Here is a 13925-nt window from a genome sequence, read left to right on the forward strand (position 1 = left end):
GTCTTGTCTAAGTCGCCTAAACTGACCTAATAATTTCGTCTCTTATGCTTCTCTTTATAGCCCGAAATGAGCTGAGCGTATGCGTATGTGTATAATGCGAGTGAATTTGTACGTCTAAATCTCTTTCAACTCCGAGGCACGCCTCTTCCAAAACAACCACCCTACCCGTGCGCCAGTGATGCTGTGAGCTCCAGATATTCTGATTTAATACAGAGTTCTACACTATTATATATTCGGAGAAAGTTGGTCGTATTTAACACATCGCTCGACCTGGTTGATGTTAGTATTTGGGTGGCACAAAGGGGTAACTCTGGACTTACATCTTCAATACTGGCCTGCATGAAACGTCTGGCTTCTAGTCCTAGCCACACAACCAACATGGAAAAGTCTCCGTGCTTGGCCATACTTGTTCCACTTTGAGCGCTAAGCTGTCGAAGAATTGGTAGCGAGCTGCTGAGTAAATCGACATCAGGGTTCAGGCTGCGACCGATACCCTCGAGAAGGAGGATACTGATAACCACGTTGACGAAGTCGCCTTCGAGACGGACATGGTGGTTTCGAACCATGCTGAGTACTTCTTGCAGGATGTCACCAATCTTGAGGTTACCGAGGGCTAAAGTACGGCTTTTGACACTGAGAACGAGATGTTGCATCTTGAGAGCAAATATCTCCTTGTCCAGCACAGCATCTGGTTGGCGACAGCGCTCACACATAAGATGGCCAGCCTTGTAACCGTCAAACTCAGCAACAGCGCGGAAAAGGGCGAGGAAGTTTTCGCGATTCACAGCGTTGAGCTCGGTCACTAATCCTGTATCGATAAAGATAAGCTGAGGGCGGAATCCCTCGGCATCAATTTTGGCCAGCTCCTCCTGCCATGCCTTTGTATCCTTGCGATGTCGGTATGGTCGAAGTCGCTCGAGCACTTGCTCAGTGACATCTTCTGCCTCATCAGGATGGGCCTTGGTCATTGCCTTTCGTATGCGTAGGTCTGGGTGGGCTGATTGGTAGAATCGTACCATGATATTGCCCGGATGCAAATCCGCGTGAACAAAGTTGTCGAGCAGTAGCATACGGAGGAAAGCATCGAGGCCCTCATCAGCGATATCGTGTTGGAAGACACCCCCGCCGTTCTCCATAAAGTCTGCTAATGGGATACCCTGGGCGTACTCCTCAATCAGAACATTACGGGTTGTGTATTCTGTGTAAGGATATGGGAACCAAGCAGTGGACCGGTCCTTAAAGTTCTTTCGGAAAGTCGCCAGGTTTGCGGCCTCTATACGGAGATCAAGCTGAAGCCTCATCATCTCTCCAAACTGAGTTACCTCATCTGGCAATGAAAGCCACTCGATAGTTGGGATGAGGTTGAGGAGCGAGGCAAAGAAGCCCATGATGCGCAGATCTCTTCTGACTGTTCTCTCTACACGGGGATGCAGCACCTTGATTGCAACGTACGATGACGGTATCCTCTGTGGTGAACTCTTCAGGACTGTGTCAACGTTGCGCTTCACATTTTGGGCCAAAGGATAGGAATCGTGTAGGTCGGCTTCCTCGGGTTTAGCTAAACCAGGCTTCAATTTGGCCTTGTAAACCTGCGCAATGGCACCGACGCCGAGGGGCTTCTCGTGGAACTCTTCAAAGATCTCCTCGAAAGGGAGGCCACCAAACGCAGCTTCAACAGTCACGCGCGTAGCATGGAGTGAATGTGCTGGCGCGTTTGAGTGAAGTTTGGACATGATCTCACACATTTCCGTGGGGAAGATATCGGTTCGTGAAGCAGCCCATTGCCCAAGCTTGATAAAGGCTGGGCCAGCTAGCTCCATCTCATTGACCAGAAAGCCATACCACCAGAGTGTTCCTGATCGCTCATTATCTCTATCGGGTTGTCGGCTTCCAAGGTAAATGGCAGGAATCGTGATAATGACTGGCACGAAGATAACGACGAGCTGTAGAAAACGAAATCCTGTGCAGACAGGTTCGATAATCAGAAGATCGATCAAGTATTTGATACGCTCTCCCACTCGCGTGAGGCCTCGAGAGTCAGCTCGAACGCCCTTGCTCACTTCAGCTCGCGATGCTTCGAGCATGCGCTTTTCTCCGGTTTCTTGATCATTGCCATTTTCTTGTTGCGACAATTCGACAAAAGCAGCTGTTCCTAGTGCCGCCGCACCACCCGATGCATGCAAGGCTATTCTTTTCGTTGTAGGTGAAGACCATTTTGTAAATCGAGGATGGCGTGAGCTTTGAGAAGCGAATCGACGGCTAAGGATCGAGATGTTGGGCCTGACATTCGGACATGTTCGGAGGCCCGGATGCACGAAAAAGCGGCCTATGAAAGGGCCAGCTCTCATCGCGACAGAGGAAGTGTCTTGTTGAAGAATTGAATAGACGCGAACTCTCTCATGTTCGAGAGAAGGTTAGAGAGGATCGCATTCGAGGATTGAGAAGAGAGTAGGTGGTTCGTAAGTATTAAAGAGCGACAAATACTTTTGCATGTGCTAGTCTAGTTAACATTAATGATGCAACGACTTGGTTACAGGGATGCCCGCCATCCCCTGGTACGAGCTAAGGAATAGTGTTAGTGACGTCGAGTTGCTAAATGCAAAAAAGTGACGTATAAAGTACGCATTCATTATCAATTGCCTTATCGATTAACTCTTCAACTTTTAATTCTTTCTCGGGAACAACTCGGAAAGGCACGTGCGACGCTGACAAAAAGCAGCAACATTTCTTGCTGGAGAACGGGACTTGCAAGGAAAGTGGGAAGCACTTGGCGCGGTTTGCCCCGGTCTTGCCTCTTTGGCAACTCAAAATTTTTGATAGGCGATAATAAAGCATCCATTTTTGGGAATTTCTTGCTCATCCATTTCCCCATTCTCCAATTCTTTGATCTTGTCATCATCGCCAACGACATTTTCGACTTTTCCAAATATTGCGCTTTTGAGGCCGATACCTTTTCTCTCTTGGACTCTCTATAAAACGATATAACAATACTTCATAACTATTAACAATGGGTTGGTTTTGGGCAGATGAAGCATCCGCTGTTGCGGTTCCTGCTGGTCATCCAGCGACTACCAACAAGGCTCCTCCAGTGCGCTCGCCTTCTTGAGATTCTTTGTTAATATACTGACCATTCTGCAGCCCGGTTGCCCTATGCACCAAAAGTCGGCCGACGCTTTGAATCCCGCTCCTAAACCCAAGCCTGCCCAGATCCCGTCTACTTCAGGATGTCCTGTCCCTCACGGTGCCCGAAACGAGGAGCAACCCAAGTCTCTGATCTCTCAGCTCAACCCTCTCAACTACATGTTCCCCGATCTATCCCAGAAGCCTGCGCCTAACCAGGAATTCGCCTTGCCGACTAGCCGAGATGAGTCAACCATTCCCAAGGGCTCTGGTGATGGCAACTGGGAGTACCCTTCGCCTCAGCAAATGTACAATGCGCTCCTGCGCAAGGGTTATACTGATACCGATATTACTGCCGTCGAGGGCATGGTCTCAGTGCACAACTTCCTCAATGAGGGCGCATGGCAGGAAATTCTTGGTTGGGAACAACGATTTGCGCGGGGTCTCTACAAGGGCTGGCAAATCTGCAAGAGAGGCGAAGCCCATGTTCCAGAGGAGCTGAACAAGCACTGGGATGGCGTTGATACTGAGCCAAGCCTTATCCGATTCCAGGGTCGGCCCAAGGAGCTCACTCCCAAGGCCTATATGATGCAGGTCTTGGGCTGGGTTTACCCCTCCAAGTATGGGTAAGTTTTCTTTATTTCTAGTATACATAGGATTTCTTGACTAATGTGTTTCCAGCACCGAGCCCCCTTTCGATCGACACGACTGGTACGTCGGACGAGAGATCAACGGACAGAAGAAGGAGATTCGATACATCATCGACTACTACTCTGGCGAGCCTGAGGCTGACGGCGAGCCTGTTTTCTTCCTCGACGTGCGCCCCGCTGCTACTCCTTTGGGCTCGGCCGAGCGTATTATCCGCTGGAGTACCGATACTTGGTGGAAGGCCATTGGGGGTGACAGGCATGAGCAGGACCCCCAGCCTTGGTTCCGGGGCTCTTCGTAAAATCATTTCTTTGGCGCTTGGGTCACGATGAATGCCGGTGTTTCTGGGGATGCTTCTAGCGTATTTCATTCTCCTCTCTAATTGTTGTGATGGGATGTATTTTTATAACGATGACTATGTGGGAGTCACTTGTACAAACAAACATTGGGTTGGATAAAAATTAGGACCATTTGTATTATTATACTGCGTGTGTTGGCATGGCACTTAGTTCAAGTTAACAGCCAATTCGTTCACTTGGTCAATGAGAGCCTGGTCTTCTCCGGCTGCATTCTTGACAACCTTTCCAAGCTGATGATCCACGGTCATGCCAGGAATATCAGACACAGCGCCCTGTGCCTGCTGAATTCGAGCAATCTGGAATTGCAGGAAGAACTTGGGCACCTTGATGGCAAGGTTTCCTCCAGCTGCCCTGATACCCGCCTCGGTAGCAAGGTAAACATTCAGCTCGTTCTGAAACTTGTTGACATCGTTATCCGCCAGCGGTGATGAAGTCGCGAATTGGTCGAGAGCGAAGGCCAGAGGGGATTGACCTGATTCGGCAAAGTTGATGGAGGAAAAGGTCACACCGTTGGAGTTCACATCAGGAACACCGTCGATGGTGGTTCGCGAAGTGTCGCAGGTGACAGCAGAGGCCAGACCTGCGGCCCCGGAAGAGACCTCTTCAGGCAGGGCTTCGGAGCCAACGATGAAGCAGGGATTCTGTCTCTTGGCCATGTGAGGCGCTACAGCGACGAGTTAGTATCACGATAGGGATTTCTGTTGGGATAGGTACATACCAGCGAGAGCAGATCCGGCGAAGAAAACGATGAGAGTAGACCAATGCATCTTGAATGACAGTTTTTGAAATGGTAACAGTGAAAAAAAGAATAAAATATAATTAATGAGCAAAAGATCCTCCAGGGATTGAAACGAATTGAAGAGATACAGACAAAGTGCGATGATATCTAATGAATCTTTGTCGAATAAACAGGAACTATCCTCCTTTTATACACTGAGACTATATGTGACCGTCGTTAAGCAAAACAAGCCAAGGCATAAAGTTGAATCGAGCATGATACCGAACTATAGAACCAAGTGTTAAGTTTCCATCCCAATATCTCAGTACATCCGACAGGACCTGTATCATAGCTGTTGTCGTTAAGACTGTCTGCGACACTATTCGTCCCAAGCAGTACAAGCCAAGAGTTTCAAGGATCCCTGGTTTGTCGCAATACTACACACGAATTATCAACACCACAATCTAGAACATTTCTTATGGTCAATAGGGTTACATCATCCGTACTCCAATTCCCATTTAAGCTTGTCGCCGAGACTGTTTAATAGCCGCTTCAGTCTTTTGGTATACTTTCCAGATTGGGTAATGGGATCTGTAACAGAACCAGTTGACATCTCAGCGGTAACTGAGACGTGCTAGTCGACCTGTCAACGGAGTTTCATGAACTACTGTTGGTGAAATCTAAAACTTGAACGAACTTCCTGTAACGAGAAAGCCCAATAGTATTTTTTATCTGATTTTATAAACATTGTACATCAATTAATATCACATCTTGAAGATCCAATCGCCCGGATCAACGTCGCTCCATTCAGCCAATTAGAGGCTGCGCTTCTCTACCAACGCTAAAAGGGTCCCTGTAACTTTTTTTCTTTGGCAAATCGCAAAAGCAAAAAGTAAAAGCTCGTCCCTTTTTTCTTTGAAAGTCCATCAGAACGACGCTTTCTGCGTCGCACAACCTCAAATTATACCAGCGATCTCCGCTTCGCAATGTCCGCTGAAGCTGAAGCTGCTTCAAGCGACTACGTCCGACTTCACATTACCCCTCTCGATTCCGACCTTATCAAAGTCGTCCTGTCAGCGTCTGTAGCTCCCAAGGCGCGAAACATTTCTTATCACACGATCGACACCTTTCCCGAGCGCCGCTACGGTTACGTCGAACTACCCACCATGGAGGCTGATAAATTGAAGAAGAAGCTCAATGGCGCTACACTCAAGGGCACCAAGGTCAAGATTGAAAAGGCCCGACCAGAGAAAAAGATTGAGCCCACTGCCGACCTTGACAAGGCAGATGAGGAGCAGGAGAAGAAACACAAGAAGACAAAGGAGTCTAAAGAAGAGAAGAGAAAGCGAAAGCGTAATCCAGAGATTCTCGAGGGTGTCGCTCTGACAGATCGCAAAGTTAAGAGAGGCTGGACAGAGCCCGCCGACCAAAGAAGGAAAAAGAGCAAGCTAGATAAAGAAAAGGAAAAGGACGGCAAGTTCACAGAAAAGAAGAAGCGCCTAAAGTCAAAGCACACAGAGGGAGATGAGTGTCTGCTCAAGACAAAGGTTCCTCCTAATCTCATGTCCACTCTCACCGAGGACGACCAGCCCCGGAAGCGCAAGAAGAAGGGCAAGGATCGCGAAGTGGTGGTTCACGAATTCGAAAAGACGACAAAGTTCCCGAGCTTCTTGAAGAACTCTGCCGACGGCGAAGCCAGCAAGACAACTGAGTACGTTGAGGGTAAGGGCTGGGTGGACGAGGAGGGTAACTTGGTTGAGACTGTTAAGGAGAAGAAGAAGGTCGGTGAGCCTGCGCCTAAGAAGAAGAAGGCCAAGAAGGCTACACCTCCTCCAGAGTCAGACGACGAAACCAGCGACAGTGGTACTAGTAGCAGTGGGTCGTCTTCAGACGAGGATGAAAATGAGAGCGAGGACGAAATGGAGGTCGATGCCAAAGTAGAGAAGAAGGAAGAAAAGACCACCAAGGAAACACCCCCAAAAAATGACGAGCCCTCTTCCGACGAGTCCTCCGACGAAGAACCCCCCGAACAACCCCAACAAGCAACACCCCTCTCCGCCATTGAAGCCGACGACAGCAGACCCCCCTCCCGCGATCTCACCATCAAGATACCCCCTCTGACCCCATCCACCAAAATTCATCCCCTGGAAGCCCTGTACAAACGTTCCAAGCCCGACGAAAGCGCCACCGAGACGCCAGCTAAGAAAGAAGCCGAGCCATTCAGCTTTTTCAGTGGTGGAGACGACGATGATGATATCGAGAACGAAGAGGATCAAGACCCCGCCAACCAAACAATCGCAACACCCGGTCCCATGACCCCCTTTTCTCGCCAGGACTTTGAATGGCGCGGCGTTAGAAGCGCTGCTCCTACGCCTGACACGGCGCATCCCTCGCGCATGCGCAACTTCTGGCCTGAGGACGAGGAGGAGGGCGATGAAGATGCCGATATGGCGGAGCATGGGTATGATGAGGAAGAAGGAGAAAAGGGTACTTCTGGTCCGCAGAGCTCGACTGATTTCCAGGCTTGGTTCTGGGATAACAGACGTGATCTCAACAGATCGTGGATGAAGCGTCGCAAGACGGCAGCCAAGGAGAAGAGGCATAGGGAGAACAAGGCCAGAGCCAGCAAGACAATGTAGAAGAACGTTTAGACATGGTATAAGAGGCATTAATAGGACATAATGATGCATATGCGTTGATACTTTATGACTTTTGGGTTCCACCCGTCTCTGCATGAGTTCGTCAATAATACGAAGTAGTTGCACATTTCGACTAAACTTATACGTTGGCCAGGTACTCATTCTTTCTATCAGCTGAGGTTTCTAGGTATTCATGCTCTAATTGCGCTTTCCATCATCTCCCTCTCCACTGATCATCTATCTCATTTGGGAGAAAGATCTCGAGATGAATAATCGTTGACGCATCTGTGTGGTTCGTCATCCTCCGAACATACCCCCTCCTCATATGAGGCGACGTCGAGCTTACTCCCTGTTGCGGTCTTGTGTACCCTTGAGCTATCCGATATGGGCGGCTCTGGAGTTCTTCCTCTTCCTGTACTGTTCCCTGAACGCACGACACTGCTCTCTTCAAAAGCATCAACTTCGATCGTGGTACTCCCATTTGGCCTCCGAAAATGGCTTTTGTGGAACAGCTTGTGGCTACCGTGCTTGATCTTGTTCATAAGACCAGGACGTGATTGGCAATCATCCGGAGTCTCTTCTTCAATGTTAGTTATTAGCGTGCTGCGGCGTCTTTGAGTATCGGCATCTAGGGAAGCGCTTAGTCTTCTCTCTGCTGCAAGAGGAGTTGGCAAGTATTTGTTCTTGGATTTAGGATTGAAAGGGTTTGAATCGAAGAGCGAACTGCCCTTTGTCGAGGACGTTGGGCATATCGGGGGGTGCTCATTGGAAGGCGAGGATACTGGTTCATGAAGGCCACTACGGGCATCGACACCATGATGGTATAAAGTAGACGGTGCCGGCTTGTGTAAGTCTCCGCCTTCCATAGATGATCTAGGCCATTCGTTGGTCAGGTCGCGGGAAAAAAGCCTCGGAAATGAGGTGATGACAGTGCCATCGCTGACTCTCAATTGTTGTTCAAAGCTTTTGTTACACATGATGTCCGCGAGAATTTCAGCTGTACTCTTCGGTGTAGTATAATGTCGTAGTGTAGGATCACCTTTGGTTGCCTTGATATGACTCTGTCGTCGATCATCGGGACACGAGCGAGAGCCCCCATGAGTGGGCGAGCAACAGTCGGACACAGTTCGACCATGTGTTTGCGAATTTAGATCATGGCCTTCAGGATAAGCCCGAGCCCAAACGATTTCAGCAACACTCCGACGTGTGATGACTGTCGTCGTTGTATCAGATTCCGCACCACGCGTTTTAGTGTGAACTTGCATGTCTGATGCGTTGATATTCGCATAAGAGGTATTCGGCAAGTTTATGGTCGTTGCTGGATCTACTGCCGTAGGTGTAGGCACCAGGATGGCATTCGAGTCTTCGTCCAACTTTGGTAAGGGTCGACCCTCAGAAGATTCCGTTGTGGTTCTTCTTTCAGATCGGTCGATTTGACCATTCTTGAACACTTCGCCCAGAACAATACTGACGACATCACGGATATCCTTGTCGCCAATGAGATACAGTCCTTTCGCTTCTGGAACGTCTCGCCCTTTGCCGTTGATGACACGCAGGTGTTCCCTCAAGTGTCGGATCTTCTCAAGTCGATCACTCACTTTCCTGGCAATGCTTTGAGTTGCCTCATCGCCAGCATACAAGGGCTCGTTGGCGTCCATTACCGCTTCGTGAGAATCTGAGCTGTCCGAACCAATGACCACTGCAGGAACGCGAGACGAGTCGACCCTCCACAATGTCTCTTGGCTTGCGTGTCTGGGTTCATCTTGATCTTTCTCCGACGCCTCAATACAGTATGCTCGCTGTCCTGGCTCTGGCAATATGGGCTTGAAGGAAACTTTCTCGATCTTGTAGCCTTCTTGCGTATCAGCATCTTGATACATATAATATGCAGAGCCAGCTGACCGGGGGTCGAAGATATAGTAAGCTGGATACTCTGGCTCTGAGGCTGTTTCAAGATCCCCCAAAGCAACATCGGGATCAGTGTCTGGCTCTGGCCGAGGTGTATCACCACCGGCAGTGGCAGCCTGCGAATCACCCGTAATGCCTTTCAGCTTGTTGTATACTGAACCCAGCTTGTAGAGTCGAGCGTCCGGTATTGATTGTAGGCGGTGTCTTGTCAAGGGATGCGATACTTGTTCTTGAGCGCCAATCAAGTCTATGCCTGCCTCGAGAAAATGTGCGTTTGGTGTTGTTCCATCCGAGCTGCCAGAATTAGTACCATCGGAGTGGTCATCCGGTTTGAGAGCTTCGTTGCCCAAGTCTCTCCAGTCTTCCGTAGCCTCTTCTTGACAACCGCCATCAGAGTGCGCGGAACTGGTACAGGAGTAGATTGAGGCAGTGTCGTCTTGTGAACACTGTATGATCTCTGCCGTGAACACTCTTGAGGGTCTTGGATATTCTTCCGCTTCATTGTTCTTCTAAAACATAGCCTTCTTATCTCCAAGGCTCATGAGCGTCGAATGGGGGGCGTTAATGGACGACGACTCGATTTGTCCTTGGTCTTCCGCTCGTCTGTCGTATTCATTACCGTCGTTACAAGTATCAAGAGCGTGGGAAGTATTGCTATTCGTCGAGCTTCCGGCTTCACAGGATGCGGAATACAGAACGAGGTCTGGTTGCGAGTCAGAGGTAGGGAAGAGCTTTGGGATTCTAGGAAGACATCGTGCATCGTCATAACCCTCCATGCTGTCGAGAGAAGGATGCGTTTAGAATAAGTCGGATTATAAAAGAGACAGTAGGTAGGCAATACGACGCAAGTTGAGCAACTAGAGCATACGATAGGTAGGATAAGTAAAACGTGTTAGCAAGATTGTGTTGTAATCAGTGAGTAGGGAAGGGGGTTGAAGAAAAGTTCAGGTCGAAAGGTATGGTGCGGTTATCTTGGCAGGTTGGTCTTTCCAATACCCAGCTACCTTGGTTCAACTTCCACAGAAGGAAAGAGCACAGCCTCAGGGTGTCAGAAACGTTGTTCTCTACAATCCTGTGCAATATGAACTATGTAAACATGTTTTGATTAAATGACGCTTTAAAGTGACGTCTTTGACTTATACCTCTCTATACCTATGTGCTAGTTGCGCACATTCTTATTTCCTTAATGCACCATGCGCCCCTTTCCCTTAAGTTACAAAGATGTATCCGTATCCGTATCCATACAAGCAGGCTTCTAATCTGTGCTGGCACTTAACTCCGCGGACTTATCCCACAGGTTCCTAAGCAGGGCAGTCGTCCCATCTTCTTCTTCGCCGCAGACAAGGCTTGATCCGCTTAGTCGATCTGTCAACCTACCATCGTCGTCATTGCCGTCGTAACTCGATCCTGCACCATTGGTGCGAACCGAGGTAGCTCGCTTAGGTGTGACGGGCCGCCGAGCATCGGGCATACTAACGTTGCGAGTGTGTTGGCGCATCATAAGATCTCCGGATCGCTTGCCGTTTGTAGTGGCCGAGTAAGGTCGTGGAATGCGCAATGACTTTTCCATGCCGGGGAGATGGTTGAGACGTTCGAGTGAACGCGAGACAGGGTTTTGATATCGTCGAACGACAAGATATTCCATACCTGTGCGTTCCAAAAGTTTACCGACACGAGGATCTCGACTGTTGCCGCCATCATAGCCAGGGCCGCCAACACCAATAAGTGGCGTATGGCCGACTACACCCCCGACACCACTGCCTGCTTGCCCGGGTTCAATAACGGAGCTGGCTCGTTGTAAGTTGAGCTTCTGTTGTGTCCGTGATGTCTGGGCAGCGGGTGGTGCTGTGCGTCGCGCTGTCTTGGGCGCAAGAGCGCTATCGTCGGTTTCTTCCTTTGGCGCGCTGGTGGGTGGCTCTCGACGCTCTTCGCGATCGCCTTTCAAGCTGATAACGGAGCGAGCCTTGTGAGGAGTTTCATCGTACCGCGGAAAGTCCCCTCGACGCGGTCGGTAAAAGGATCCATCACTAGTCAATCCTGAACCAACAGCCTCGACAAACCGAGATGTTAACTCGTCCGTATTGCTTCCTGCAACAAGAGTACCCGACCCAGGGGTTTCAGCAGAAGCTGGAGCAAAGTGCCGAGGGGAGATCTGCGCTAGGTCGGCGCTCATCTGGGGCGGAGCTCCGTGAGAGGGAGTGCGCTTGAGGATGCGGGATGTGAGATACTCCTTGCGATGCGCTGTCTCCCTTTCTGGACTAGTTGAGTTTTTCTGCTCTGGTTCTTCTTGTTCCCGTTCGGCCTGCTTGTAGGCAGCGGCGTCGTTGGGTGTTACCGGTCTCGAGCGGTCGTCGGGATGGACAGAGTGATTGCTGCTATTGAGGGACCCCTTGCGGGAGAGGTAGGGTGAGTTAGAACCGCTGGCATCAACCCATTCGTCCTCCTCGTTGCCCAAATCAAAATGCACCTGCGACTTGCCGCCAGAGGTTTGAGGCTGGTAGACAATTGTAGTACTGGATGCGCGCTTGAGTTCCGCAGATTGGCTTCTCTTGCCAATTTCCGTATGTGAGCGATTGCGCTTGAGCTTGGAGTGAGATGGGCTCTTGACGATCTTTGGTTGCGGGGAATTCTTGACCAGTTTCGTTTGTGACGCGCTTTTAACGAGATTGCCCGAGGAGGAGTCGCGCGAAGATAGCTTGGCGTCGCTGGCAGCTCGTCGATGCGAATTGGCGGCAGCGGCTGCGGCGTTTCTTTGAAGGAGCTGCTGCTGCTCGATCTGATCGGGGGTATCGGTATGACGACGGCTGAGCTTTGGCTGTTTAGGTGCAGTCTTGGAACCAGGACCTCGGGCGTGATGCAGGTGACCAACAGTGTGCTGTCGCTGGTGATGACGAACGTGTCGGCGAGGTTGTTGATGTTGGTGTTGGCTGTGTACGCCGCTGCTCTCGCTCTGCGAATCGCTCTCCTGATGGTTGAGCGGAGGCCGTTTTGATTGGCCGCCCGTGGACGATGCGCTGTCCGCATCTTTGGTGTGAGGCATGGCTGGCTGTACCTGTCGGATTGGGATGTGGAGGGGGAGGTAGGAAGGGAGGTATAATACAGCAAGTAAGTGGTAAAGGTTGCGCACAAATTTCTCTCGGTAACGAATTGATCAAGATCGTTTCGAGGAGTGAAGAATTGCGAGTTTCGCGACGGTGATCCTTTTTTCCCCTTTGTTGGCTTATTTTTTGCGATTACAGTGTCAAGTTATGTTCCTCCTGGCCGGACCGACGATCCGAGCATATGCTATCATGAGCACTGGGTAAGGTTGAATCGCGAACAGGGTAAGATATTGAAAAGAAGAAAGGTTGTAAGAAATTAATTAAAGTAAAGTCGTGCGTGTCGTGTCGAGTCGTGTTGTATGCAAATATGCAGCCGTCGGATCGCGAATGGTGGTAGTTCCGTTCCCGTAACCGAATATGGAGCTCCCTTTCAGTGTAGGTAGGGCTCCTCCCTTCCAGTGATGTCAATGTTAATGGATTGGCCGAGTAAAGAATTGGTGAGGTCAGGCGTGTGGAGGGGCGGAGTTTATCTCCGACGATCACTTGAATCTGGGGATAATATGATGTGAGGAATTAAAAAGGGAGAATAACAGAAAAAAGGGAGGAGAGAAAAGATGTTTGTACGCGAAGAGGGAGAATCCAACTTTTTTGACGACGTAAGGTCTAGGCGAATAATTCTAGACCAAACCAACACAGACCAAGTAAAAAGGGCAAGGAAAACCCCAGACGAAACGAAGGGGAGCAAACAAATGGCGGAGATTGAAACTAGGAACTAACTAGTGTTGCCGAGAGGAGACGAGCCAAGTGCCGGGACAAGCTTGTTTTTGTAGGAGAATCAAATGAAATGAAGCCTTTTCGTAATAGAGACGACCGAGATTCGTTGATCTTTGAGGTGGGTGAAAGTTTAAGTTGTTTATGACTCCGACAACAGGGCAGACCAGAGAGAGCACTAAGAGAGACGGCAGTTTATTACAGTGACGATGTTTCGTAAGAGAAAAAAGGAGTCAAGTTGAGTTGGAGCTAGTGAACGAGCGAGATAATAATTAGGTAGCAGCAGTAGAACAAGGTCCATGGGGATCGTACAGTGACGAGAATCAGACTAGCGAGTGGACTTGTTGAGAGTGTGATGAGCGAGATCAACATAAGATAACTATTACTTCTACCGCAGGAGATAAATGACAAGTTATTTCAAAAGCAAAGAGCCGCAATCGGAACTCTCCCTCTTTGGTAATCCGAAGAAAGAAGAAGACAACTTACGAAGCCTCGCATTCTGTCTTGTGGAACTTTGTCACAGAATGAAAACGAGTCCCACAATAGAAACTAGGAGGATGTGAGATTGGGCAAACTCACGAATGCGTCACTTGTAATACACATTGCATTAGTTGGAATTGCTAGTTGCATAGTAAACGGGGTTTGATCCAGCTTGTCTTGGCTTTTCGACTTTTAGCTTTTGGCTTTTGGCTTTTGTGTATGAATCTCATCCTGGGCCGAC

At 49.5% G+C, this 13925-nt stretch overlaps 6 protein-coding genes across 6 annotated transcripts; 2 read left to right on the top strand and 4 right to left on the bottom strand.

The window, feature by feature from the left end:
• Positions 1-225: 225 nt before the first annotated feature.
• Positions 226-2348, bottom strand: FSST1_009549 (ABC1 kinase family protein; the record flags this gene model as incomplete). Its single annotated transcript, XM_083226533.1, has 2 exons — positions 226-270; positions 321-2348. The coding sequence occupies 2 exons, from the start codon at positions 2346-2348 to the stop codon at positions 226-228; spliced, it is 2073 nt and encodes a 690-aa protein (XP_083085510.1).
• A 659-nt stretch (positions 2349-3007) lies between these two features.
• On the top strand, positions 3008-4069 carry FSST1_009550 (holocytochrome c synthase CYC3; the record flags this gene model as incomplete). Its single annotated transcript, XM_083226535.1, has 3 exons — positions 3008-3088; positions 3139-3746; positions 3802-4069. The coding sequence occupies 3 exons, from the start codon at positions 3008-3010 to the stop codon at positions 4067-4069; spliced, it is 957 nt and encodes a 318-aa protein (XP_083085511.1).
• Positions 4070-4273: 204 nt separating this feature from the next.
• On the bottom strand, positions 4274-4894 carry FSST1_009551 (uncharacterized protein; the record flags this gene model as incomplete). The annotated part of the gene is made up of 2 exons (XM_083226536.1): positions 4274-4791; positions 4846-4894. 2 exons carry the CDS (start codon positions 4892-4894, stop codon positions 4274-4276), a joined length of 567 nt encoding a protein of 188 aa, XP_083085512.1.
• Positions 4895-5831: 937 nt separating this feature from the next.
• Positions 5832-7484, top strand: FSST1_009552 (uncharacterized protein; the record flags this gene model as incomplete). Its single annotated transcript, XM_083226537.1, has 1 exon — positions 5832-7484. The coding sequence occupies one exon, from the start codon at positions 5832-5834 to the stop codon at positions 7482-7484; it is 1653 nt and encodes a 550-aa protein (XP_083085513.1).
• Positions 7485-7726: 242 nt separating this feature from the next.
• Positions 7727-10168, bottom strand: FSST1_009553 (uncharacterized protein; the record flags this gene model as incomplete). Its single annotated transcript, XM_083226538.1, has 2 exons — positions 7727-9863; positions 9909-10168. 2 exons carry the CDS (start codon positions 10166-10168, stop codon positions 7727-7729), a joined length of 2397 nt encoding a protein of 798 aa, XP_083085514.1.
• Positions 10169-10647: 479 nt separating this feature from the next.
• Positions 10648-12432, bottom strand: FSST1_009554 (uncharacterized protein; the record flags this gene model as incomplete). The annotated part of the gene is made up of 1 exon (XM_083226539.1): positions 10648-12432. One exon carries the CDS (start codon positions 12430-12432, stop codon positions 10648-10650), a length of 1785 nt encoding a protein of 594 aa, XP_083085515.1.
• Positions 12433-13925: the final 1493 nt, after the last annotated feature.

Source organism: Fusarium sambucinum, chromosome II (genome assembly GCF_050947815.1).
Source record: "Fusarium sambucinum isolate potato_lamoka chromosome II, whole genome shotgun sequence".
NCBI classification, from domain to species: Eukaryota; Fungi; Ascomycota; class Sordariomycetes; order Hypocreales; family Nectriaceae; genus Fusarium; species Fusarium sambucinum.